The sequence below is a fragment of the Buteo buteo genome, chromosome 10 (genome assembly GCF_964188355.1).
Source record: "Buteo buteo chromosome 10, bButBut1.hap1.1, whole genome shotgun sequence".
Classification (NCBI taxonomy): Eukaryota; Metazoa; Chordata; class Aves; order Accipitriformes; family Accipitridae; genus Buteo; species Buteo buteo.
Window position 1 is genome coordinate 28,069,233 of NC_134180.1, and position 26,101 is coordinate 28,095,333.

The window sequence follows — 26,101 nt, forward strand, 5'->3', positions numbered from 1 at the left end:
GGCCAGAGGGCTGGCTACAAGTCTCCTCCCTGGCGGCCGGCAGGCCTGCAGCTTGGCAGCATTTGATCAGATGATATATGTGGGAGAAGGAGGAATCTTTTTCATTCTCTCTCTTCTCTGATTTAATTCTGAGAACAAAATACAGTGTGGAGATTTGGGATTAGCATCAGTTAAGAGATCATCAGTGTTAGAGAAGCTACTATGATGTACACCTGAAAGCCCTAAAATGTCAACTCTAATCCTTAGCTAGGTAGGGATAATTAAAATTGTTTGAAGTGTTGCTGATCTTGAGAATTTACCAAGGAGTTATCTGAGCTGGGTTTTGGGCTAATGCTACACTGTTGGAGCTGTTAAACTTGAATATAGTTGTTATTTAGTACATAGTTTTGCATGCTTTCTAGGACCCTCCAAAGTAAGTTCCCATGCAGAGGAATGCTACTCTGGAGTGATCAGAGAGCAGGATGTTAATGAATTTCAGTAAATCAGTAGCTTTTCAGAACAACCCTATGTGAAGACGAGTACTGACGGAGTTCTGTACCTGAGATTTACTCTTTTTTGTTGTTTTGTTTAGCAACTGAAATGTTTCATTCTATAGTGAATCTGACAGTAATTTTGTTTATTTGCAGAAGTTAAAGAGGACAGTAATTTTATTCTTTAAAGATTATTACAGTTGGGGTTACTTGGCCTTGACCGTGTCACTTTGATTTACACAGGAATCTCAGTTCAAGCCCAGCATGTTTGATTATTGCAACACATATGGTTAGTAACATCTCCTGCTGTTGGGAGGCCCCTTGATAGAAGACCATATGTGTTACAAAGGAAGTGCACTTCAGTTTCTTCATTGATTGTCTTGCTGTTTACTGTAACTAGGAAACTTAGGAACTTTCAGTAGAAATAGTGCAGTTTTTACTGTTTATACATCAAATCCAGGAATTAACTTGATGAAGTTTCAAGGAAACAGAGACATCCACTTTTGTGTGCTGTTGTTAGAAGTGCAACAAAGTCAGTTTGGCACTAGGAACACAGAGTTTGGTAGGGATGGGGGAATGAAATCATCACACCTCTGCGTGTTCTCTTATTTTAAATTATTTTTTTTTTTAATCCACAAGAGAATATAATCACTTACTTGGGCTGAATCTTCATTGCTTAAGAAAGTTGAGAAAGGCATTACTATCCAAAAGTGTAGATACTGAATGCCCAGTATTTCAATTAAACTTCATTGCATTAGGTGAGAGTACCAGGTATTGTCAAATTAAAGGATAACTGGTCCTACATTAAACTTACTTATGTCCTTTTCATCTCTTTCATCAATTCAGAATAACATAGAGAGGTCTCTACAGTATCTGCGCTTTGATGTAAGATGTCCTGTATACTATTTTTAAAACATATTAAGAATATTAGTTGATAAATAGAAACAAAATCATCAGTGAATTGCTATCTTTGACTGGCTGGCAGTGAAGTACTTCTGCAGGGCCAGAACTGCAGTTGGTATCTTAAGATGGGTTGAATTTGGAATTTTTTGTCTATATATTTTTTATTTTACACACACATATACATACACACACACACAAAATCTTCTACTGCAATCTAGGCAAAATTGACTTTAGAGGAAATGTAGGTAAGAAAGTTAAGCGTTATGAGATATTTCATAAATGTTTTAAGAAATAACACAAACATTGGACACTTCTAAAAATCTGTCAAGGCATTTAACTGGTATGTCCAAGTCCCAGAATCCTTTGTAGATATGTCCTTTAATTCCAAGCAGCTGTACTGCCTACCCCCACAGTACTTGGAGCGTCTTCCTAGGTACTGCATTAACCATAAAAGATGGTGAGAATTTTTGCAGTTGTCCTGAAAGCTAGCTGGAGGTAACAGCCACTTTGTATATACTGTTGCTGTGTTTGTAACATCAGAAATAAAAATCTTTCAGTTGTTGCTGCAAAAAATTTAAAAATCATTTACATGTAGTTCTGTGAAAACTACAGTTGATAATAGAAAATAATTTTTTGGAAGTTTTAGGAGAAATGAAAGGGAGACAGTTACTTTGCTTTGGAAGAACAGTAATTGCAAAACAGCCTGTGCAGTTCTGAACATAATTTGCAGCTACATCTCATGCAGGGGAAGAGGTGCTTGGCTCCTTTTTTTCCCTCTGATCAGTTTCCATGCTTCTGAAGTAGCCAAAATAGGATGTGAAGCCAAGCAGTGCAGGGATGGGCTGTGATGCTGCTTTTACTGACATCAACAGTGTTTGTGCCTCATCCAGATCTCTGCCGTTTGGTAGTTTTATAGTCAGTGCTTTGGTATTCAAGAAAACTGTGGAGTGGCATTCCATGGCAGCCGAGCGGCATGGAACACTTCATGCAGTGAGTTGTTACTCAACTGCAGATGACTCAATTAAGCATTTTCTTCTAGAAAATGAGCATAGTACATGTCGGTTGTATTTGAAGGAAATACTACCCCAGTGAGCCATAGTGGAAAATGAAGTCAGTGAGATCTGGAGCCAAGATACCTAATTTTAATCAGAACTTGTTGTGAAACAGCTTTGATAGCATCTACAGTTGACATCAAGTTCTCTAACTGGCCAGAGATCAGTGATGGTGAGGGATGCTTCATGTTAATAACAGGCATCCAGCAGGTTGTTTTCAAGACTTCATGGTACAGCAGAGAGTATAAGGATATTCCAATTCTAAGCTGCTTTTTTCCTTGCCTCCTTCTACCCTGTTCTTAATCTATTTTACCTCTTTCTGCTTGCCATTTACTGTCAGGCAAGAGTACTTAACTGCAGTTTCGGTATTGGCATGCTGAAAAAAAAAAATCAACATTTCTGTTTTTCCAAAGTGAAACTTTTTGACAAGGAATGATCTTTTTAACTTCAGTGTTCAGAATCCCTGATTCATAGCTCTTTCTGTGCACCCTTCCGTAGACTAGATTGTGCCTGGAAGGAGGAGGGAGGGTGAAAGTCTGAAAAGAATCCTCTTAAGCTGATTTTACAGCTGCGGTGATGAGCTGAGTCTGCCTCAGTGAGCCCACAGGGAACTGCTCTTGCATGTGAAATCAGAATGTGCTGTGTGAGACCATGTCTGCAGACACATAAAGAGTATTCCTAACAACAAGTAGCAGCTAGAAGTACTTCTGGAACATTTCTTTTTCAAGTGCTTGTGTTAAAGACAGCCCTCTAGGCCACATGCATGTTTCTGTAAGCTGTGTCACAGTTTGTCTGTTTCCACTTGGGAAAGGAAGATATGCAGTATTCCTCTTGCTTTGGCTGTCTTGATTTAAAAATCTGACAGAAACAAAGTCCATATCACAGTAAGTGTTGGTCACTTAGAGTAGATAAATATGGCCTGTTTGAAAAAATTGTGGAAGACGATGAGTTAAATGAAAAAATGCCAGAAAGCCTCATTTTAGTTGATAACTTGTAACAAAAACCTCATCTGAACAGTCCTTATCTTGCAAGTATTTTAATAAATGTGCCCATCATTAGTGTTTCCTGCAGCTAATGATGGTGACCCTATTTCTATGTCTAAAGATGAGGAACTTTTACTAGTCTGCTTGGGAAAGTGCTTTGAATTAATACCATGCCATGTTAAATACCAGATATTAACATATGTCTGAGGAATCACAAGCTTGTTAATCACAAGTCAGTTGCACTGGTTCCATAACCCTATCAATATTCCAGTTTGCTCTATGTTTATGGTAGCATTGATGCTTCCTTCAGCTGTCAGAATGAAGAATTGCAAAACCTTGTTTCACTTATCTTGCAAAAAACTTCCAAAATTCCACTCACTGATTTTGAGTTATTTCAAAACCTTTTTCAGTTTGGTAGTTTAAGATGTTATCATACCAATATGCAAAATGGCGTAACATTCATGAGGCAAGGTACTATGTCAGCTTCTGGTTATATATGCTATGTAATTAATAATGTTTTTTGTGTTATCCTCCAGCTCTGGTCATACAATCTTCTTACCTCTTTCAGACCTGATGTACTCTAACTTTACCTTCTCACTTAAGGAAGGCTCTCTCATTCTCAGCTTTAACATGAGCAGATAGAGGGGAAGAAGCACAAGGCGCGCTGCACAACTCTGCTGAGTCACATGTTGTTTTGGGGAACTTGGACTTCATTAGTTCTTTTTATTCTGATTATTAGGTCCTTGGAGCTAGGGTTCTTGCTTGCTCTTTTTTTGATAAACACTAACGCTTCTGATTTTACTTATACTACAGGAAGTATAGTTCAGCTGTAAAGTTTAGTTTTCTCCTAGGAATAACGAGGTAAGGGAATGATTGTTTATTTGATAAGAGCACTTTTTATAAAGTGCTTGCATTTAAAAATGGTACCATAGTTAATTGAACTTAGCAGCTAAGTTTACTGTTTTGCTACTGGATGCATGTACACTTGTCTCTGCAGCCAGCTAGAACCTGCTGGATAATGTTTCATCTGCCTGATAAACAAATAAAACATGTTGGAACAACACTGTGTTTACTTTTAATTGTAGTACCGAAATCTTTGCATAACTGAGGGTAATTATCCTGGATATAATGAATGATTCATAGGGCTTAAGCAGTGTTTTAAAACACAAATTTAAAAAAAAAGGAGGGGGAGTACCGTTAGACATTCCTATGCTTCACATAGATGTCTGGCCTCTGATTTCTAAATGGTAGTAGTTCCCTCCTTCCTCTTTCAAATGTTTGTTCTTAGTCATGAGTGTAAAATTCTGAACCAGACCAAAGGGCCATGCCCCTACCTTTTAGCTGTGCTTTTTCTTAGGAGATTCTTTTAGAAAAATATTGTTATGCTCATCATACTGAATCAGAGAATTTGGAGCAATGAGAAGAAAAATACTTTGTCTTAAGTCAATATTGACTTCAGCAGCATTACAATGGACTACTAAAGACTACATTGAGAGCAGTGGGTGGTGGGGCCTTCAAATGTTGGGATACATGTTTAGCAAAAGCCACGTGGTTAGTCAACACCAGAGGATCTACCAATTGAGCTGGCCCTGCCCAGTCAAAACTTTTATGTACTGTAGAAGGGGATAAAGTCCCTGTAGTGCACATAAAAAATATGCTGGGGAAAACAGTCTGGGTTATTCCTGCCTCAGGCAAAGGCAAACCCATTCATGGGATTGCTTTTGCTCAAGGACTTGGGTGCATTTGGTAGGTAATGTGGGAGGATGGGGAAGTCCAATGTGTGCCTCAAGGGGATTTAATTTTGGGTGAGAACAGTCAATGAATTAAATTGTATGATGTTAATTGCTATATAACGCTGAGTAAAAAGGCAAAAAGAGATTTCCTAATCTAGCAAAGCATCCTCTAGGTAATACTGCCTTTCTTAAGATGACATTGTACTGGAACCATGCTTCAGTAACATGTATTCTCAGGGTTTAATTATGCTAGCTGGAAAGGGAAGATGGTTCTTAAAACTAACAAACTGGAGAAAGGAACATGACATCGATCTTGGTCTCTACCAAAAGCTTCCTGATCTTTCTGTAAAAGATTTATTCTGTTACCCACGTTATGCCAAAATGCAGCTTCCCTCCCTGCCCATGACGTGTTTTCTATTGAGGCCATCACTGCTGTGAAAAGTTGAGTCCCCTATTTTGTGTAGAACCTGGCCTCAGCTGGGACCTCTAGCTATTACTGTTGCACAGGTTTGGCAATCTGTCCTGGGTGATAGGCCAAAAAGCAGTTTCCTTTTCTGAAATTAAAGGGCAGCTATACATACAGAAAGTCAGCTGGAAGATACTCCCTTTTAAAATGTGAAATGCTGTTGATCAGTTAATTGGTCTTATGTTACCTGTATTTGTAAGGAAGATATTTTCATCCCATGAGGACTTGAAATTCAGCAGGATCTGGGAGCACTGCATCTTTGAAAGTGCATCTTGGCTTCTCTGCGTGCACCTTTTACTCTTTGAAAATGCCATTCAAAATTTTGACTATATTTCTTCTGTACCCATGCCACAGGCTGCTGAGCTTTATCATAGAAAAAACAAGTAGTAGTTAACAGCCAACATTAAGAATATGCATTTCTTTTTCTTTTCAGGGAGAATAAGTTCTACTGGCATTTGAAGCTCATATTTCCTCACTGTCGTGCTGAATACACTTTAAAAGGGTACAGAGCTTGAAAAACAGATTTTTATAAAGTTTAAATTACTCTGCTGAAATTGAACTGCAAAATATTTTTATCAGTTCTTATCTATTTCTATTATACAAGGTAAACGCGAATATTATTTTTGGTCTTAATTAAAAGGGCATTTAAATTGAAAAAAAAACCTTAAAGCTGTGTAGTCCTTTCCTCTTTGGGAGCTAGCAGACTTTTCAAATCAGGCAAAATGATTGTTAGTCCTTTTCTCTGTGTAAACAGAGGAGCTGGTATTTGCATGATAGCAATATCCCGTACACCTAACATACCCTGTTCTCATGGACCAGACGTTCAGCAAGATTTGCCATCCCTCCTCGCCTGCACACTGAAGCTGACCTTTACATAGGATGAAATGGTTGCATTGTTTGCTTTGTAGGAAAGCCCACAAACACATTTTGCAAAGGCCAAAAAATAAGCTTTTGTTGACAAATCTTTCTCCTTTTTTCCTAGCCTGAAGGGGGATGAGAAGTATGCCCTTTTCTACTTCTAGGGCTGTAGGAACAGCATGTTACTGCTGCAGGGTTAGAAACTAGAGATATGCATCTGTTTACTCCCTGTATATGCCAGTGAAGTTTCAGTGTTGAAATTGAGATAAAGCTGTCAATTATTTATGCTGTATTGATATACATTTATGATCCTCCCATAAACTACTCAGTTGTGCCACTGTAGCGTGCAAATACACAGCTTCCTCCAAATGACTCAGATAATAGATTTTTTGTGTACATGATGAACCATGTTTTACATATTTGATTTTTATCTTTGCTGAAAGGGTGCCTGATGATAAAACACTCGCTGATATCCTTAAGCCGTACATTGATCCAGTGGAATCAGATCCTGTAGTTTGTCAAAGGTGTGTATTGAATAACTTTTCTGCCTAGTTCATCTAATGCACTAATAAAAAAGGGAACGGTTTTGAATAAATGGCTTAAACTAGCTGCACTTTCAGCACGCAGAACTGAGTTCCCAGTCAGCAGTACATCTTTAATTCCTGTGATGAAAACCATCCTAACATTCACCAACCAGCTAACCCTGGAGTATAGCCACCAAATTTAAACCAGAAAAATATTAAGAAATTGACTTGTGGCATAAAGATCAAATAAAGCAACTGTAATTCTAAAAAATGTAACCATAATTAACCTCAGTGGGGGTGACAGTGAACCTTTTCTTTAGAATAATTAGAAAAACATACTAGTAATTGCAGCCCTCATTTACAGGAAAGACTTAGTATGTGGCAAATTATTGTCTTTATGAAGAAATATATACTGTTGGCTGTTGACATACAAAAGGTACCCATCTCTTACAGATGATAGGAAGAAAAGTTGTACATCATTGTTTCTTCATCTCTGTTGCATGTTCTCTTTTTCAGGTTAAAAATCTATACAGCGTCTCCTCAGTCAGATGTACAAATTTTAATGAAAATAGAAAACAGGAAACAAAACTCTGTCAGGTAAGGCGGTTCTTCAGTTTGTGTGCTTAGTAATTAAAAATACCAAAAAAGAAATAATACGTTTCTTAGTCTTTAATATTATGAATCAAGATTACACAATCTCTTCAGTGAGTAATTACCAGCCATCTTAAAAATGATTCAGCAAAAATGTTATTCCTTTGTCTTTTAATGTGTCAACACTGACATTTCTGTATAGTTAGTGGGTAGTAAATTCAGCTGACTTATACTTGGATGATTGAAGAAGCTAGGGCACTCACTGCTACGTTGGTGGAATAGTGAGTGTGCCTGTACCTGAGCTGCATCAGCAGCAGTCCATGCAAATGTAACAATGTCTGCAGCAAAGATAGGTTTGTGTTAAAATGTTAAATTACTGTGTTGACCAGAGGAAATGTAGACATCCATTCCCTTCTACAAGTTCCTCTGTGGATATGTTAACCTCCCCAAGAGAGTTGAAGTGATAGTTGAGGAGAGCTGTCTTCTTAAATCACTGCAGCAAAAATTATGTGCTTATCAGCATCCAGTCACTGCATTTGAATTAACACATTTTTCTCAAAGTTACTAGCTCATCACTCTTCATGGTACCATATTTTTGGGTGTGGACTTTTAAGTCTCCAGAATTCAGACTTGTGCAGAATTGTTTTCTTTGTTTCTAGAACAGACAATAATCTTGAACTTCAAAATTAAACTTTAAAGAAATAATTTTTCTTGGTATAAATACCATTTTGAACACTCCACCCTGTTGTCATTGTTACTGAAAAGGATATGTATCAGCTTAATATCATAGCTTATTGTGGTTGACCAGTGATTCCTAGTTAGGGTTCTTAAAGTACATTCTTTTCTTCAAATGCAACAAATATAAATAATATGCTTCCCTAAAGCATGGTATATTATTTCTAAGGAGGGAAAAAAGGTATATTAAAAGATTTTTAGTTGTAACTGAGCTTCCTGTTTGTGCTGTATTTTTCCCAGTACTATTCAAAAATGTGTAATGTACTTAGAAATTCAAGCCCAAACTTTTTGTGGTTTTGATTGATTTTTTTTCTCTTTGAAATCATTGTTTGAAATATGGTTGTAACATTTGCCATCAGAGTTGTCAGCTAGAAACCTGGTTTTAAGTGAAATTGAAGGTCGCAGAGCCATGGTTTGTATATGCAGGGAGAAGACACGAAAGGCCAAAGCTCCATTAGAGTTGAAACTGGCCAGTGTTGTTTCAGATAAGAAGGGCTTTTTAAAGTATGTTAATCGCAAGAGGAGGTCTAAAGAAAACATTGGGCTGATACGTGTTGAAGATTGACATCTGACTAACAGGGATGAAGAAAAACAGAGGCATTCAACACAGTTTTTGCCTCAGTCTTTAATAATATTGATAGACCTTGGGCTGCCCCATCCTCTGAGTCGGAGTACTGTGAGTGTGGGAACAGTGACGTTCCATTTGTGGACACTGAAACTGTAAGGGACCAGCTGTATCAGCTGAATGTTCACAAGTCCGTGGGGCCTGATGGGATTCCTCCCAGAGTACTGAAGGAGCTAGCGGATGTTATGGCAGGACCCCTCTCGATCATCTACCAAAGGTCTTGGGAGTCTGGGGAGGCCCCTGCTGGCTGGATGTTGTGGTTTAACCACCACACAGCCACTTGCTCACTGCCCTCCTCCTCCATCCCCCCTCAGTGGGATGGGGGAGAGAATTGGGGAAAAAAAAGTAGAATTCGAGGGCTGAGATAAAGACAGTTTAATAGGACAGAAAAGGAAGGGGAAAAAAGAGATGAAATAATTAGAAGATGCAAAACAAGTGATGCACAATGTAGTTGCTCATCACCCACCAACTGATGCCCACCCAGTTCCCGAGCAGCAGCCCCTGGCCAGCTTTCCTCCTAGTTTATATGCTGAGGATGATGTCATATGGTATGAAATATGCCTTTGGCCAGTTTGGGTCAGCTGTCCCGGCTGTGTTTCCTCTCAGGTTCTTGTGCCCCGCAGCCTACTCGCTGGTGGGGCGGGGTGAAAAGCAGAAAAGGCCTTGATTTAGTGTAAACACTGCTTAGCAACAACTGAAACATCTGTGTGTTATCAACATTAGTCTCATACTAAATCTGAAATGGAGCACTATACCAGCTACTAGGAAGAAAATTAACTCTATCCCAGCCAAAACCAGGACACTGGAAGCTAGCCATTGTTAATCCAATTTACAAGAAGGGCGTGAGGGAAGACCCAGGGAACTACAGACCTGCTAGTCTAACCTCAGCTCCTCAAAAAATTATGGAGAAGATTATACTGAGTACTGTTGAAAGGCATTTAAAGAATAATGCAGTCATCAGGCACAGTCAAGATGGGTTCATAAAAGGAAAGTCCTGTTTAACTAATTTGATATCCTTCTATGATAAAGTCACGCACCTAGTGGATGAGGGGAAGGTGGTGGATGTAGTTTTTTGTGGGTTTTAGTACAGCTTTTGATACTGTCCCTCACAGCATCCTTCTAGACAAGTTGTCCAACTGTGGGATGCGCGTGTGCTGGATGAAAAACTGGCTGAAGGGCAGAGCTCAAAGAGTTATAGTGAATGGGGCTACATCTGGCTGGCAACTGGTCACCAGCAGTGTTCCTCAGGGCTCAGTTCTAGGGCCAGTTCTGTTCAATACATTTATCAACGATCTGGAGGCAGGAATTGAATGCACCATTAGCAAGTTCGCTGATGATACCAAATTGGGAGGTGCTGTCAACTCTTTTCAGGGACAAGAGGCCTTGCGGGGGGATCTAGATAGATTGGAGCACTGGGCTATGATGAATGGGATGAAATTAACAAGTCAAAATGCAGGATTCTGCACTTAGGATAGCGTAATGCTGGGCACAAGTATAAACGGGGAGAGGAATGGCTGGTGAGCAGCCCTGCAGAAAGGGATCTGGGGGTGCTGGTCAACAGCAGGCTCAATATGAGTCAGCAGTGTAAACACAGCATGACCAGCCGGTCAAAAGAGGGGATTATCCCGCTGTATTCCGCATTGGTGTGGCCTCACCTTCAATACTGTGTGCAGTTCTGGGCCCCACAATTTAAGAAGGATGTGAAGGTCCTTGAATGCATCCAGAGGAGGGCAACAAAGCTGGTCAAAGGGCTGGAAGGAATGTCCTATGAGGAGCAGCTAAGAACTTTGGGCTTGTCTAGTTTGGAGAAAAGGAGGCTGAGGGGCAACCTCATTGCTCTCTACAGCTTCCTGAGGAGGGGAGGTGGAGAGGGAGCTGCTGATGTCTTCTCCCTGGTATCCAGTGATAGGACGTGTGGGAATGGTTCAAAGCCGCGCCAGGAGAAGTTTAGACTGGACATTAGGAAGCATTTCTTTACCAAGAGGGTGGTCAGCCACTGGAACGCGCTTCCTAGAGAGGTAGTCGATGCCCCAAGCCTGTCAGTGTTAAAGAGGCATTTGGATAATGCCCTTAATAACATGCTTTAACTTGGTCAGCCCTGAATTGGTCAAGCAGTTGGACTAGATGATCACTTAGGTCCCTTCCAACTGAAATAGTCTATTCTATTCCTGGACCACTGGGCAGGGAGTGTGGGTGGAAGTCCCAGGTGAGGCTGGTCCAGGTAATTAAGACCTACTGGTGCTCTCTGATTCTAGCAGTAGGGATTAAACAGACATTTACACAGATATCTGAAAGACAGATGTCTGGACTGATTTCCATTTAGTTCAAGAATAGCCAAATTTTGGGTGTTTAGGGGGGAAATTTAGAACTACTGGTATCGTGAGCTAACTTGGAGAGTTCATTGCAGAAGCACCTGGGCAGACAAAGTTTTCTCAGTTCTCTTTCTACTCTATTTCCCAGTGCTTCATGAAGGGCTATTCAGCACAGGCACTTTAGCTATACAGGTTGTATATACTGTTACACCCAAGTAAAGAAGCCCTTCTAGAGCTGAGCTCCAGGAAATGAAATCAAACGATTTCCCATTTTTTAAAATGTTTTTGGCAGACTCTTCTGCTCATCTTTTAATAGTGGTATTTAGGACAGGTTCCCATAGCATGAACAACCTCTGTCCCCTTCTCAAGTAATTAACTCAAGTTAATGCAGCAAAAACTGAAAATGCATTCGGTATGTTACTGCTGTACGTCATCTTGCAGTATGTGATAGGAAAGGCAGTATTCAAGCAATGATCTTGAATAGTCATTTGTATTTTAAAAATAAAGTAATTTATACACAGGTGGGTTTTTCCTGATATTTTAGTGCTTGTTTTTTCGTACTTCCTTTTTTAGAAAAGAAGGAAAAATTGCTTTTGTAATACCAGGTAAAGTTCACCTTTTAATCTTTTGAAGTAGAGTATGTAAGTTGCATAGGTGGCTTGGGAAAGAACCAATTTAATATCAAAGTGGACTATCTTTTGTGCTCATCCGTTTCTTTTGTTACTTAACCATTTTCCTCTCCTGAAATCTGCATAATGCTTCCTTATCTTACAGATTTGTTGAGGGAATTCTTTTTCTTGAAGTTAAACTAAATTAATTAAATATCCTTAAGTTTGAGCCTCATCGGTATTCCCAGAATCAGCTATGTTGGTTGATAACAAAGTCACAGTAATTGGTATTTATCCCACTTAGTGAATGTGAAGTTTAAAAAGAACTGTAGAAAGTTAAAATAGAAAAGTGTTTTGACTTGAGAAATGCAATTCATCACTTGGAAATTATGTGAATCTGTTCATATAAGTTGGTGGAGCAGGCCCAGCTGTGGCAGTGCAGGCAGGTCAAGGAAGCAGCATATTGAAAGAAAATTCCTCTTCTGAAAAGAATGAACAAAGTTTGTTTGAAATGATGGGGCTGCTATGTCAGCAGAAAAGCATCTTCTGTCGACATAAGCTGTGTCTCTGCCAGCAGGCACTCTCAGCACAGCGTAGTTGTTGTGACAAAGGCTCTATGAGGGAATTTAAATTTTTACTGTAGTTGCATTACAGTTAAGTAAGAGAGAATTTATTTTGATTTCTTCTCCTTTTGGCTCTCCCCCTCCCCCCAGTTAAAATAATTTGAGGTTTATGGCTCCATTCTATAAATCAATACCTGGAATTGCAGTGGAAGTACTTGCAATTGAAACGAGACTGGCTTGCTGCTTAGTGGTGTTCATTATGGAACAAAAGCTGAGCACAGACAGAGCTCTCTCACATTTATTTACCCACATTTCTTTAACAGTGGGGAGCTGTTAACTGCTGGTTTGTGTAGCCTTGAGTGCTACTGTCAGCTCAGAGTAATTTCTCATCCTGCGCCACCTCATTCTGTGTGATTTTAGGCTGTGTGTTCCTGTATGGCAAAATCCTCTTCCATCACTCTGGGAAGGCTGGAGGAGTAGGATTGGTGTAGTCTACTAATACATGCAAGTCTACATGAATGTTGTGTTATCCAAAACATCCCTTGTGCCCACCAGAAAAATTCCTTCTCCACAAGCACTAGATACTAGAAGGGCTGTAAATTTATGTTGTTGAATCGGATGTTGGTTTTAGGCTTAGTAAAACCTTTTGAAAAAAGTACTTTTCGTAGTTACAATTACGTGTTATTGAGGAAGTGCAGTGGTGTTTCAGAGAACATCTAAGCAGGATTATTATGGGTTTTAAAATGTTAGTCTTCTAGTTTTAAGTATGTTACAGAAGGATTTCAGTATTTCCTGCAATTGTTTATGAAACAGGAGTTTGTGGTTTAGTTTTGGCTGTTTTCTGTGTTTCACAGCAAATGGCCCTTTTAGTTTGAAGGTCCTTTACAGAATGCTTTAAATTTTTTGGTTTTTCTTTTTTCTTTCTCCAGAAGTATAAATTGGCCATGTAATACAGATTTCTGCTTCCTCACAGGAGTTCTGCAGAACTTCAGAAAGCAACTGGATAAATCCACAGGTGTGCAGATATCATGGATAGCTGCCAAACAACATGGTGCTTGCTTTCTTCTTGCTACGTGCCTTTTATCATCAGTGGTGACAGTTCTTAGAGAACTTGGTGATAAGCTCTTATTTCTGTCTTCTCTAAAACCAGCTTTTAAGAATTGCTTTCAGTATGAATTGGTAACACTCCACAATTACTTGGAGTAACCTGAGGCATAATCTGTCTTCATGTCCTCTCCTCCCTGCCTGTCACCTAATGCTCTAGAACACTGTAACTGCTACACCACTTGATGGTCTTCTCATTAACTGGACTTACTTTATAAGGAAACTTACGAAGGAGGTTTTGAAAAACGAGTGTTACACAACTCTCTTCTTCCTTTAAAACCTTGGTTTGGAAAAAATCTGCATTTGAATAGGTTATAATAGTTTTCCATTTGGTGGTGCTTGCCTCTATCACCTGTTACGCAATATGTAGTTGGTGGTTGGTGTCCATTCTCTCCTCAGCTGTAACTATTCCAAGAAAGGTTTAACTGCTGGCCTCTTGGATGATTTTTACAGTCTACATTCTTTCATAAAGTAGTCTTTTCTTTCTTCAGGATAAATTAGTGTCCTGACTGTCTTCAGTCCTTTTTTTGGGATGCCTTCAAAGTGACTTCATATGGTAACAGTATTGCTTTTTCCACTAAGGAAAGGAGAGATGCAGCTGCCAAATTATACAATCTGGTTTGGGAAATACACCTTCTTATTTTCCTGAGAATTGCCTTATTAGGCTTTGTGTAAAAAAAAAAAAACAACAAACAACACCCAAACCAACCCCCCCCCAAAAAGAATTCCTAAATCCAACAGACCCTTAGTATTTGCTCTAAGTAGGTTAATGGTCAAAGTTATTGGTTTTTTCATAACTACAGGTATTTAATGAAAAAGTTATTTACTCATCCTTATCATATAAGATGATCCTATTTCTAGAAGAGAAATAACTGCAACAGACTTGTCTTACAGTAGATATTTTAATCTACTTAAGAATCTATTTAAGAATAAGTTGTTGTAGAAGACTTTTGGGGATTCGAAAATACCAGTAGCACTGACAGAATATTTAGGTGCTTGGAAAATGTGTCTGGTAGGCCTTAGCTTTGCAAAGCCCACTGCTTTCAGTGGACCGTATCCTTCAAGGAACTGGAGTACAGAGCAGTACCAGACTGTATCCTGTAGCTTTCCTGCTGTAAAACTGTCATGCCATACAGGGATGCATATAGAATCAGTTGTAGCATTGTTTTTTATAACGGTAGTACTGGTGCAGCTCATGCTTCGATTACTCAGCCAAAAATACCAAAAGCATTTTTGTACCAGTTCCAACATGAAGGGGCTTCTTACTTTCTGTGGTGACATTGGCTAGTGCACATGAGAATACTGGCATGTTTGCCACTTAATTCTTGTGGATCACAGGGAGGAAAATCTGCTAAACAAGTATCAGAGGTTCTTTACTAAATGCCATTGCTTTATGGTGGTGAACACTTACTTTGCTTTAACTGATCCAATGCTGTTGCTTCCCAGAAGGCTGGATGATGTTAGTAATTTTGGAGCACTTCCCTGTCTCAAGATCAGCTGGCAGAAATGAGAGTTATTTCCTTGGATGACTGAGTTCTGTGCTCAAAGAGAATTTTCTTTTGTACTCTATTGTTTTTAAATAACTAAGGGTTAGATCACATTAGTAGGTCGCAGTAGTCACAGTAGGCTTAGGAAGAAGTAAGTTTTTTTGCTTTAGTGTGTGCCAATATGCCAACAGACTTTTAGAAAATCATCTTGGAATTCAGAGAGTAATATAAATGTAATGGAACTAAATCTTTTTAAATGTAGTATTTATATTGGATTATTTATTTTCCTGTCATTAAAAATGTCTATTAGATATCTGTTTTGTCAGTGATGTTAAGATTATCAAAAACTGTTGTATTTAAATATGTTCCAGATAGCCTCAAGTATTGATAGTGTTAGTGTTTTCCTTAATTTTTCATACCGTCTTCGTAGGGCACTTCCTTCTGCATTATCATTTGCGAATAACTCCATGTAAAACCAACAGAGCTTGTAGTCTTTGCTTTCTGCTTTTCATACATAACTCAGTTGCTTTAAAAAGTCACTGGTATTAGTGTGGTGCATGGATCAGTTCTTTTTATCATCATATTACAACCTCGTTTCAAAAATACTACTTCATCTAGCAAAACAAATGCACTAGAATTGGCACATGTCAAGCATTATTTCCTCCTCTGCATTTTCTGCAAATGTTGAAAAGTGTGGGGTGGTTTATTTAGGATTCTCTAGTCTTACTTAGGAAGCAATTTCTCTTCCCATTTTTGTAGTATGTGGTATACATGAGACAGGAATTAAGGACACAAATCCCTGGCTGAACTGCTGGCCTTGGCATGAGTTGGAACAGACCCCAAGCTGGCTTTAACCTGTGCCAGCACAAGATTGACAGTAGAATTCATTACTCCTCTCTAGCTTGCAGCAGCTGGCACAAAAGCAGCTCTGCCAGCTTTACAAAAGCAGGGAGCTAGCTTACAATAGTCATTCTTCACTGCACAACTGTAGTCAGGCTCTGGCGACTTTGTACTGTTCAAGGGGAAATAGAATTTGGTCTGTAGTCTGTTTCTTAAACACAGCGCTCCTGTGTATTAATACTTGCTGCTGTTTTTTCCCAGAGTGTTGGGTTTTGTTTTGTAGGGTTTTTTTATTAAAACTTCAGCTTTTCCTACTGAATACTTTGTTACGTTTTCTTGTAGGTCATTTCAGGCTTTCTAGTTTTGTTACTGCAGCCATTTCAGTGTCATTTTTCACATGCTCCTTCTTTATCTGAACATCAGTCTCTCTGCTGACAAAAGCAATGCAGAGCAACAGATTCCAGGATACACAGCTTTCACTGTAAAAAATAGTCACTTTTCCTTTCTGTCTACTTACGTTTTTCATTGAAATCCTGTATTACACAACATAGATGGAAAGCAGAAAACTAGTCATTGCTGAGTATAAGAAGTGTGTATGGTCTGAATCTGTAGCATGCATAGCTGAATGTTTATGATGTCTGACTACAATTACTTGACCTTTAAGAAGATTTTGGGGATGATTCCAAAAAAAACCAGAATTTATCCATCTTACTATCTTGAGCAATCATTCATTTTTTTTCTTGAAGGAGATTCCTTTATGAACCAGTAGGCGCCTGTTTTTTAAAGTAACAATCCAGCGTTTTGTAACCCATGCTGAATTCTTTTGGATTAACTGTTTTATAATTAATGGTATTGCATTAGGGTTTCTGGAGTGTCCCAGCTAGAGAGTCGCTGACTGAGACATCTATTGCACAAAGATATATTTGAAATTATAGCCTCTGCTCCAAAATTTTGCTGTCTATATTGCAGCAAGTTAGATCCAGACCACTTACGGAGGAGGAATATGTGAGTAAGTAAAGAGGTGGAGGATGAGGTAACAATAAAAGTGTTAGTGTTGGCTTCAGCTGGTGGTTTGTCCTGTCCAGTCGTCTAGTGGTGGTCTGTAAGCACCACAGGCAGACCTGAAGACCTTCAGACCCTTCGTGCTTCCAAAGCAGGTAGGCAGACCCCAGATTCTAAAACACAAAGAAAACTGTAGCCTCTTTTCTGCATCATAACTGGGTTTGAAGCATGGGAGCAGCATACACAGCATATGCACAGGCAGATTTTCTCTCCTTTCTTTGAGGAAATGTGCATCTAGGAAAGGCTGTTTAAAGAACAATTCTTGCAGTTTGTTCCAGCCTGCCATCTCTACTAGGGAGTAAAGAGGAACTTGCCTGTATGTATGTACTATGTAACATAGGCATAGTATGGAAAATGCCTTCATGGAAGTCCGTGTACTGCATAGCATGCACATACAAGACAGACTTGAAGGCAAGAAGACAGGCTATGAAGTCCAAGAAAAGATTGCAGTTGGAAAAACCCTGTTGAATAATCTGTTGTTCCTTGGCTGGGGGAAGGAGCTGGTAAAAATGGGCTGTAGAGCAAAACTAACGTTCAAACCATTTTTCCTATTCCAGTCTAGCATAAGTGTTGTGAGATGTATTGAGGGGTTTAATTCAACTGTATCTGTCAGGGTTGCTGTTAAAATATTTTTCTTAAAGAAAAAGAGGATTTGCTGCTCATTTCTTGGAAGAAAAAGACACAGTGAGATGCTGACTTAAAGTTAGCTGAGTTTCTCGATTTTGGGCACCAGGTAGCAAGGGGAGGCTGGAGTAAGAGGCTTCTAGGAGCAAAGATACAAACTCCTTTGTGGGCAGTTGAAGTGGTAGGCTAAACTTGGAAGCTGCAGCACTGTGAAACATGGAAGCGTAGGCATCAGGGTTTTCACAAAGGCGGAGTAGAGGTGTGGTGGGTTGACCCTGGCTGGACGCCAGGTGCCCACCAAAGCCTCTCTGCCATTCCCCCTCCTCAGCTGGACAAGGGAGAGAAAATATAACAAAAGGCTCGTGGGTTGAGATAAGGGCAGGGAGAGATCGCTCACCAATTACCGTCGCGGGCAAAACAGACTCGACTTAGAGAAAATTAACTCAGTTTGTTGCCAATCAAACCAGAGTAGGATAATGAGAAATAAACCCAAATCTTAAAACACCTTCCCCCCACCCCTCTCTTCTTCCTGGGCACAGCTTCACTCCTGAATTCTCTACCTAGGCCCCCACCCCTGCCCAGTGGTGCAGGGGGACGGGGAGTGGGGTTTACAGTCAGTTCATCACACATTGTCTCTGCTGCTCCTTCCTCCTCAGGGGCAGACTCCTCACACTCTTCCCCTGCCCCAGCGTGGGGTCCCTCCCACGGGAGACAGTTCTCCATGAACTTCTCCGACGTGGGTCCTTCCCATGGGCTGCAGTTCTTCACAAACTGCTCCAGCATGTGTCCCTTCCACGCCATGCAGTCCTTCAGGCACAGACTGCTCCAGCGCGGGTCCCCTACAGGGTCACAAGTCCTGCCAGAAAACCTGCTCCAGTGTGGGCTCCTCTCTCCACAGATCTGCAGGTCCTACCAGGAGCCTGCTCCAGCGCGGGCTTCCCACGGGGTCACAGCCTCCTTCGGGCACCCACCTGCTCCGGCGTGGGGTCCTCCATGGGCTGCAGGTGGAGATCTGCTCCACCGTGGACCTCCCTGGGCTGCAGGGGGACAGCCTGCCTCACCGTGGTCTTCCCCACGGGCTGCAGGGGAATCTCTGCTGCGGTGCCTGGAGGATCTCCTCCCCCTCCTTCTTTGCTGACCTGGGGGTCTGCAGGGCTGTTTCTCTTACATGTGCTCACCACTATCGCTGATGGGCTTAGCCTTGGCCAGCAGCAGGTCCGTCTCAGAGCCGGCTGGTATGGGCTCTGTCAGACACAGGGGAAGCTTCCAGCAGCTTCTTACAGAAGCCACCCCAGTAGGCCCCCTCCACTACCAAAACCTTGCCATGCAAACCCAATACAAGAGGAAAACCTCTTCATGTTCCAGTCAGCAAGGAGAAAACCTGTTATTTCCTCCTGATGCTGCCAAAGGGGAATCCCTATTTTTTCTCTTTCTTGACGGAAATGAGCTAGGGCTGACTGTTTGAACCTTGCCAAGGAGGGAATTGACCTTCCTGCTTGTTTGCCAAGAAAATAATTTGTTTTCTTTGTTTCATAGCTTTTCCTTTTCATTGTAAAGCATTAGTAACCCCTTAATGGAAGGTTTATGGCACTGTGATTCCCATGCAAATAAGTATAAATTTGTGGCTATGTTTCCACCATGTAGTACAGAGTGTTAGAGGTATTCAGGCTATCTCCATATGAGCTAAATTTGGAAGTTATAATTTGCTATCTAGGGATCCAAAATTACAGAAATATCAATCCTTCCTGTTCCTGAAGTGGAGGTTCACTAGATTAACCCAAGTGTAATAAAAAAAGTATTGCCAATTACGAGGACTGATTTCTCATCAGTTTTATACTTCTTGTTTATTTTATCAGTGCTCTGCTTACTTATGGTAATTTGTCAAATGAGATTTGATCTTTTAGTTTTCTGAACTTGGTGTATTAAGAGTTTTTCATTGCATCCTTTGGTATTCCTTGGTACACCCCCCCCACCTGTAAAATTATTTACAGTAATGTAAATACAGTTTCATGAGGCTGTGTAACAGAACACTGTAATTAAAGTAGACTTATGAAATTCGCTTTTTTCCATGATCATGCCAGTATCTTATTAATGGGTACAAGTTACATGTTTTGACTTCCTGTATTTTGGGGGAACCACCCACAGCTTTCACATGTACTGAAGATGCCACTAATATCTTTTCAGTTTTTGAAACTTCAGGCATTCATCTTCAGTAGTCAACCCACTCTCTTTGTAATAACTTTTCCCTTGTGCAATTTCATATTCCCTTTAGGCCTTCTGGCTATCATTAACTCATTAGGCTGTTTTGGGTTTTTTATCTCAGTCGTATAGTAGCCTTACATGATTGTGGTATACCCTTTTTCAGTATGTCTCTCTATACCACTTAAAGATTTGTAAACTTTGAGCTTTTGAGCAGTTTGTAAAGCTGCCTGGCTTCGCAAAGTAAGTAAATTCCTGCATGTGTAAAGGACTATTGCCGTGATGCACTTGAATTATAGCATCGTTACTTGCTGCTGGATTTTGTTACTTCTTTTCATTATGTCTTATGAGATGGGGAAAGTATTTGCTTTCTTGAAATTCAGTATCACTTTACTGCTGTATGCTTTGAACCAAATTCTACCAAATCCAAGAAACTGACATTTGCTAGTTTCACATTTTCCTTCTGTTTTGTCATACTTTCTCCCATAACTAAAAGATGCAGAATGGTTTGTACTTCAGTTAATCTTTAGATCATTATTGTGCATCCTGAATCCTTTTACCACATCACCCATAATGCTCAGTCCTCTAAATTGTTGCAGCAGATGCCTTATCTGCTTTATGGGTTTTGCCATCAATTGATATATTTTTCTGTGGTTGTCATTAAACAACTTTTACTGTGTTTTTCTCTTTGTGCAATTGCCTCATTCTCAACAGGTTTAAACAGGGACAGCCTTTGTGCTTCTATGGTGACATACTTGTAGTCTTATTTTGCTTATCTCTTCTTTCCATTAACTATTTCATATATTTTCTGGGGTAAAAGTGAACAAGCCATTAAATCTTGCTGGACATCTACTATTGCGTGAAATAATTTAGGTGACAATTGGTGTTCCTGCTGTCTTCACCTGGGTGTTACGTTCTTTTCTTTCAGGATGTTCTGACTTTCTGGAATATGTTTGTGAGAAGAGGGGTTTTGTGTTTTGGGGGTTGGTTTTAATTTTTTTTGTTTTGGTTTTTTTCTTCCCCATTTTACACTTTAGTTTTCAGCTGTTCTTAGATTTCCTTAGTGGAAGAGCCTCTTACAGCCCATAAAAGAGAAGAGATCGCAGATTGTTGCAGCTTGTCTTAATATGCTCTTTGAGGATGATCTATGGCTGAAATATGGCAAGGAAAAGGAAGAGCTTTATGGGTTTCTTGTTAATTTGGAAGTACCTTTATGGATTCTGTGTATGTAGGTATAGTTATGAGATGGTGATAATGTCTGAGATGCTTTTCTGGTATGCTGGCAACTTTCCTTCCTGTGCTTTTTCAGTTGGTTCCTAGCAGGACTTGTGAGCCAACTGGTTGATAAGAGAAGGTTTCTTGTCCTCATTTTTCAGAAAAAGGACATCTGTGATGGATGTGTTACTTAAGATGGGGATCTGATGTGGAAAGGAATTGGCCAGGCATCTGGTCTGTATGGGTATAGTTTGAGCTATACAGGTATCGACAATATGGAGGAGAGGTTTGTGAGCATTTGTTGAGGCAAATTATGGAGGTCCTAGACTGGGAGAAAAACTGTAGACCGAGAGTGGAAGGAAGAGCTAGCAGGTTTTAAAATATTTGTGTAAACTGTAGTATAATTTTTTTTCATATTAAAATATTAACTTGAACTTGGTTCCCGTCCCCCTTCCTTAAAAGAGCGTTCAGGCAGAGTAGTCTTTCATATTGTTCCACTGTTGGTAAGAATTAGTTATAAAGGAATTGTTATGGCAAGTCATTTCCTTTTTTTGCTTCTAAGGTCTTTGCTTTTTTGCTCATTTAATTTTCTAATTTTTTTTTCACACATATGGACTATCAAAATTCACTGTGTTCCAGATTTTTGGAATGTCAGAATTCTAGTGACAAAGTTAAATATAAAAATCATGCATTATTTCAATATATTGTGTTTACTTTCTGCCATACGACTTTCGTTTTATACCTAATTCAAGAGTGCATTTCACTACTTCCATGTTCACCAAATCATAACCACACGAAGAGGTTATTCACCACTTAGGAATGAAAGTCCATCTGTTAGTTATTATCTTTGCTGTGCTGCAGCACTTCAGAATGAGTGCTTGGGAGAGACTTTAAATGCTGTGCCCAGTCTTTGCTCTCTTCTAGGCAAATGCAGAAGTGCTACCCTCTTTTGTTGGGGTGGGAGGTGAAATCTTCGTTCTTCCCATAAGTTAACAGAAGTTTGGTTGTGGGTTTTTAGGACTAGGCCCAAAATAGATAGCATGATTTATGGTATCTGAATTATGCCAAGTAAATACCTCGATGTTTCCACTCAGTTCTAGGAAGAAAAATCATCTTTGTTTAAAATATGCGCAAGGGTTTTAGTTGATCTCTCTCACAGGAAAATTATGAACGTCATTATACAACTATGCATATTAGTAATATTTACAATTATTTAGATGGTTAAAACTTGTTTGTTCTCTTTTCGGTGTCTAGAAGACAAAATTAAAGAAATAACAGGGTTACAATTTATCTTTAATTACAGATTGCCGATTTTTCTTTATTATTATTAAAATCAAAGTTCCTGTAGATGACATTCAGGAAAACCTGATCAGCAGGGAATTTCCTGCTGTCTGAATTCGTGGAGACAAGTTACGCCATTGCGATGATAGCCACAGGCTCCATTTGAGGGGAGCTTGTTGTGATGCAGTGACCTAATACGGCATTCCTGCCTGTGGGAGACAGATTAGGAGTCTGAATTGTTGAATTCCTGGAAGGTGGTGGAATAACTATAGATAGTGAAACTAGCCTTTGCAGAAACTCATAGATGCTATCAGAAATGCAGAGCCACATTAATTTCAGCGTTTTGTGAAAGGTAACAAAGCCATTCGTAGAGTGAATGTAACAGATTATGTGGGAACTGATGTGGGATTGCTGAATCTTGTTAAATTTTCTCAATTGTCACAATTTTTGTAGGCTTTTAAACTGCCTGCTGGCAGGCAAATTTTATTTAATTTTTGTCCTTTAAAAAGCAGTTATTGTTATTTCATTCCAGCTAAAATCAAAAGCTGTTGTCTGCCAAGATTGTGTCTTTGTGGTCCTTATAAATGGAGTTGTCTTACTAAGAAGAAATCCAGGCCTATTTCTTGTTTCGTGACATGGGCATAAAGCCTTGCTTGGGGCAAGAAAATAATCAGGGAAGTGTATTATTAGATGGTGGGTGTTGGACAAGGAGGCTGAGGGGATGTATGGAAGGGAGAGAGAAAATATGTGGGAAGTAAATACCAGGGAGGAAAGAAGATTGAGAGAGAGAAGGGTACAAAGAGAAGTCCCACTGAATACAGGAATCAGGAAGCTGTAGCACAGATGATATGTATGAACTGGGCAGTGGGAGAAAAGAGAAAGCGGGGGGAGGGTTTAAAAGAAAGATGTGAAGATGGGGTGTTAAGGCAATGGTTCTGTCAGGGTGGACAGTTCATTTGGAGCCAGGCTTATCTTCAAATCCATCCTGTCATGAAGGGCTGAAGGAGCTTGTTTAGGACCACAGGTTTAGTTAAGTTGATTCCTGCAACTGGGCCTGGAGCATGGAAGAGTCCGAGTGAAAGGACAGACTTATGCTGGTTGTCATTCATTTTACTGGGTTGTCACTTGAAATGCACAGTGAAGGAAGAGCCTGAAGAAGGTTGCAGCTAGTTACGGGTTCTTATCGAGCAGGCTACGCAGTCCCAGTGATACAGGACAAGTAGCTAAAAATGGTGGTAAAAGAATATCTGGTAATATCTGATTACCAGGTTCTCCCTGCTCCATCTGCTACCTGTGATGAGACCGCTTCCCCGCAAGTACATGGGAGGACCTGCATTCCAGTGTTACCCTACATCCTTAGCTCGTCCTGGTGAACAATCAATACAGGAAGTTACAAGACTTGTAAAAACACCATCTCTTTTCATTTTTCTCCAAACAGGTCTAGCCTTTTCATAAGTAAAAATTGAAATTGTGTGTGTATATAGTCTTCTGGGAAAGCCTTGCAGGGCAGCCTTCTACTGCCCATAGGTCTGTGTTGTTCACCCTCTGATGTATGACTTTGTTCTGGGTCTGGGATAAAATTGGGAAGGTTTTTATCATGACAAGGTCTTTCAGAGAGAACCTGAAAAATCAGTCTTGCTCAGGAGCCATCCTTTATTAGACTTTGGAATTGAGTGACAAGTACTAATTTTCTTTTGAGGTCTTTTAAGCATGCACACTCAAGGAAGAGGTTGTCAGGTGGATTAGCAGAAAACCTCAACTTGCACTTGTGTATAAAGTGGGGAATGTGGTAGACTGAGGTCTTTGGATAGCATAGACAATAACAGCAAAGTTTAAAAAAGAGAAGTATTAAGCTCCTTTGTTATATTCTCCCTGAAGTTTTCAGCCCACAATATGCACTAAACATTTAGATATTTTCTCTGTCACTGTCAACCAATAAGATTTACTTTAAAAACAAAAAAGATAAAGCTCTGCCTTGGTGATCTAACACTTCAGTAATTTACTATCATAAAATAGTTTTAAGTACAAATGTTTTATCTTATGCCAAGCTGGATGCTAAAGATGTTTTGTCTAAAACATGAGATAATGGAAACTGTATTGTGGCATGTGAATTACTTTAGCCTCTTGGTGGTAAATGTTTGCTTAACCAGAAAAGAATGTGTTGAGGTCCTTGCCAAAGGAAAGGTATTGCCATACTTTGCATTTAGAGTACTGTAAATAAAGCAGTAAATATGTTTCTGTTCATGTGTGTTAATCCACAAGTTATGAATGCATTCATTCAATAAGAAATGTAATATACTGTTATCCCTTTTAAAGGATTTCAGTAAGAAGAGGTCATAATTACTTTGGGTTGAGAGAAACATGAAACCAAATATTTTCATGATGATTGAAGTTGAATATGAGAGAGAAATAGTTTTTGCTCAAACTTAAGTTTCCCTTAAATCCCAAGAACTCAAATCCTGTTTTACCTTCAATATTATTCTTGTGTGCTGACTCCTCTGATATACTGTTCTTAATCACACATTACTGTAAATCATAAAGTATATCATTTCCTTCACCCATCCAGTGTTGTTTTTGGCAAAAGAAAACCCAACTGCATAATATGTTAATGATCAGAGGAGGTAAAGCAGCTATGGGAAGTACTCCACTTATTGCCTACAGTTTATTTTGGTTTTGAACTTCATTTGCCTTTAACTGATACAATAGCTTAGTAGTAATTTAATAATGCTGATTACAGAAAGAATTGCATAACTCAGATTGCAGTGTAATAATATCAGAGCATCTGTTGAATGCCACAGTTACAGCAAGTGAAAGAAACAGGGTGTCTCTTTCAGAGGGCTTTGAAATATCCCTTCCTTTCTCCAAAATCCCATGTCCAGGTTTCCAGTTAGAGAGTTGGGAGAGAATATTACAGTTCTAGGAAATAGTTATGGAGAAGATGCTCAGTTTACTTCTTATTACTGTGGCATCATTTGTTATGTACCTGGCTTCACCCTCCAGGGTGAAAAGGAGCCCTATTCTGGGAAGGGACTGCTCATCCAAGTCATGTGCCCCTTGTAGCGCACACATATGAGATTTCTACAGGGAGTTTCTTGTAGATGGTGCTGCAAGCAGAGATTTGCTTAGGCATAAATGGGGATATTGTACTGTCTTTTAGAAATTATTGCCCCAGTGTTCTGGGTATCAGAGCCCACCCTTCTACAAAACCAGAGTTCTAAGTGCTTCCAATATACCTTTGCTTTAGTAGTTGTTCAGATATGCTTTTTGTTTCATCTTCCCAGTACTTCACTGATAATTCATAAGCAAACATGTTAAATAAGGTACACTACTAACTATGTAAATTAAACCTGTAGTGTTAAAGCCCATAAGTAGAATATTAAGTGTTATTTTTAATTCAGAATCTGGTTTTGGCAAATATATCCATTTTGATAACCCTATGTCCATATTCAATCTTGGTAAAGATACTCATTAAGAACTCATAAAACATTTATTTGACTTAGATTCTCCTCTTGTTCTTATGCTTAGATGTTAGGATGGTTTAAAAAAAAAATGAAGTTGATAATAAGACTGGATATGTAATTTGAATCATAAGGTAATTCTTCTGAACATCATATCATCTGAAAATCCTGTGAATTGCCCAAAAGTGTTCCCCCTCCCTGCCTCCAAGTGTACATTATGTCCTTGATAGTATTAAAATCCAAAATAAATTTCCCTGTTACTTCTAAGGTACAATGAATTGGATGCCAGTAGAAGCCTCCTGGACAATTTGAAAGGCAAAGTAATAATTGAGTATCCAACATTATTTGTGGTCTTGAAAACATTGAAGAATGACATGGTGGTTCTTGGCCAAGGTAAGCATATATTTA

General features: G+C 39.5%; 1 protein-coding gene across 4 annotated transcripts in view; it reads left to right on the forward strand.

The window, feature by feature from the left end:
• The window catches only part of ZNHIT6 (zinc finger HIT-type containing 6), a 37,996-nt gene that overhangs the window by 6,804 nt on the left and 5,091 nt on the right, over nucleotides 1-26,101 (forward strand). For 2 of the 4 annotated variants that reach the window (XM_075039092.1, XM_075039090.1), the window contains 4 exons: nucleotides 6,041-6,109; nucleotides 6,909-6,989; nucleotides 7,506-7,586; nucleotides 25,962-26,086. In XM_075039092.1, coding sequence (XP_074895193.1) covers nucleotides 6,041-6,109; nucleotides 6,909-6,989; nucleotides 7,506-7,586; nucleotides 25,962-26,086 — 356 coding nt within the window. Of the gene's footprint in view, nucleotides 1-6,040; nucleotides 6,110-6,908; nucleotides 6,990-7,505; nucleotides 7,587-13,396; nucleotides 16,831-25,961; nucleotides 26,087-26,101 lie in introns of those variants that run through there. The other 2 variants (XM_075039093.1, XM_075039091.1) reach the window with 2 other exon arrangements.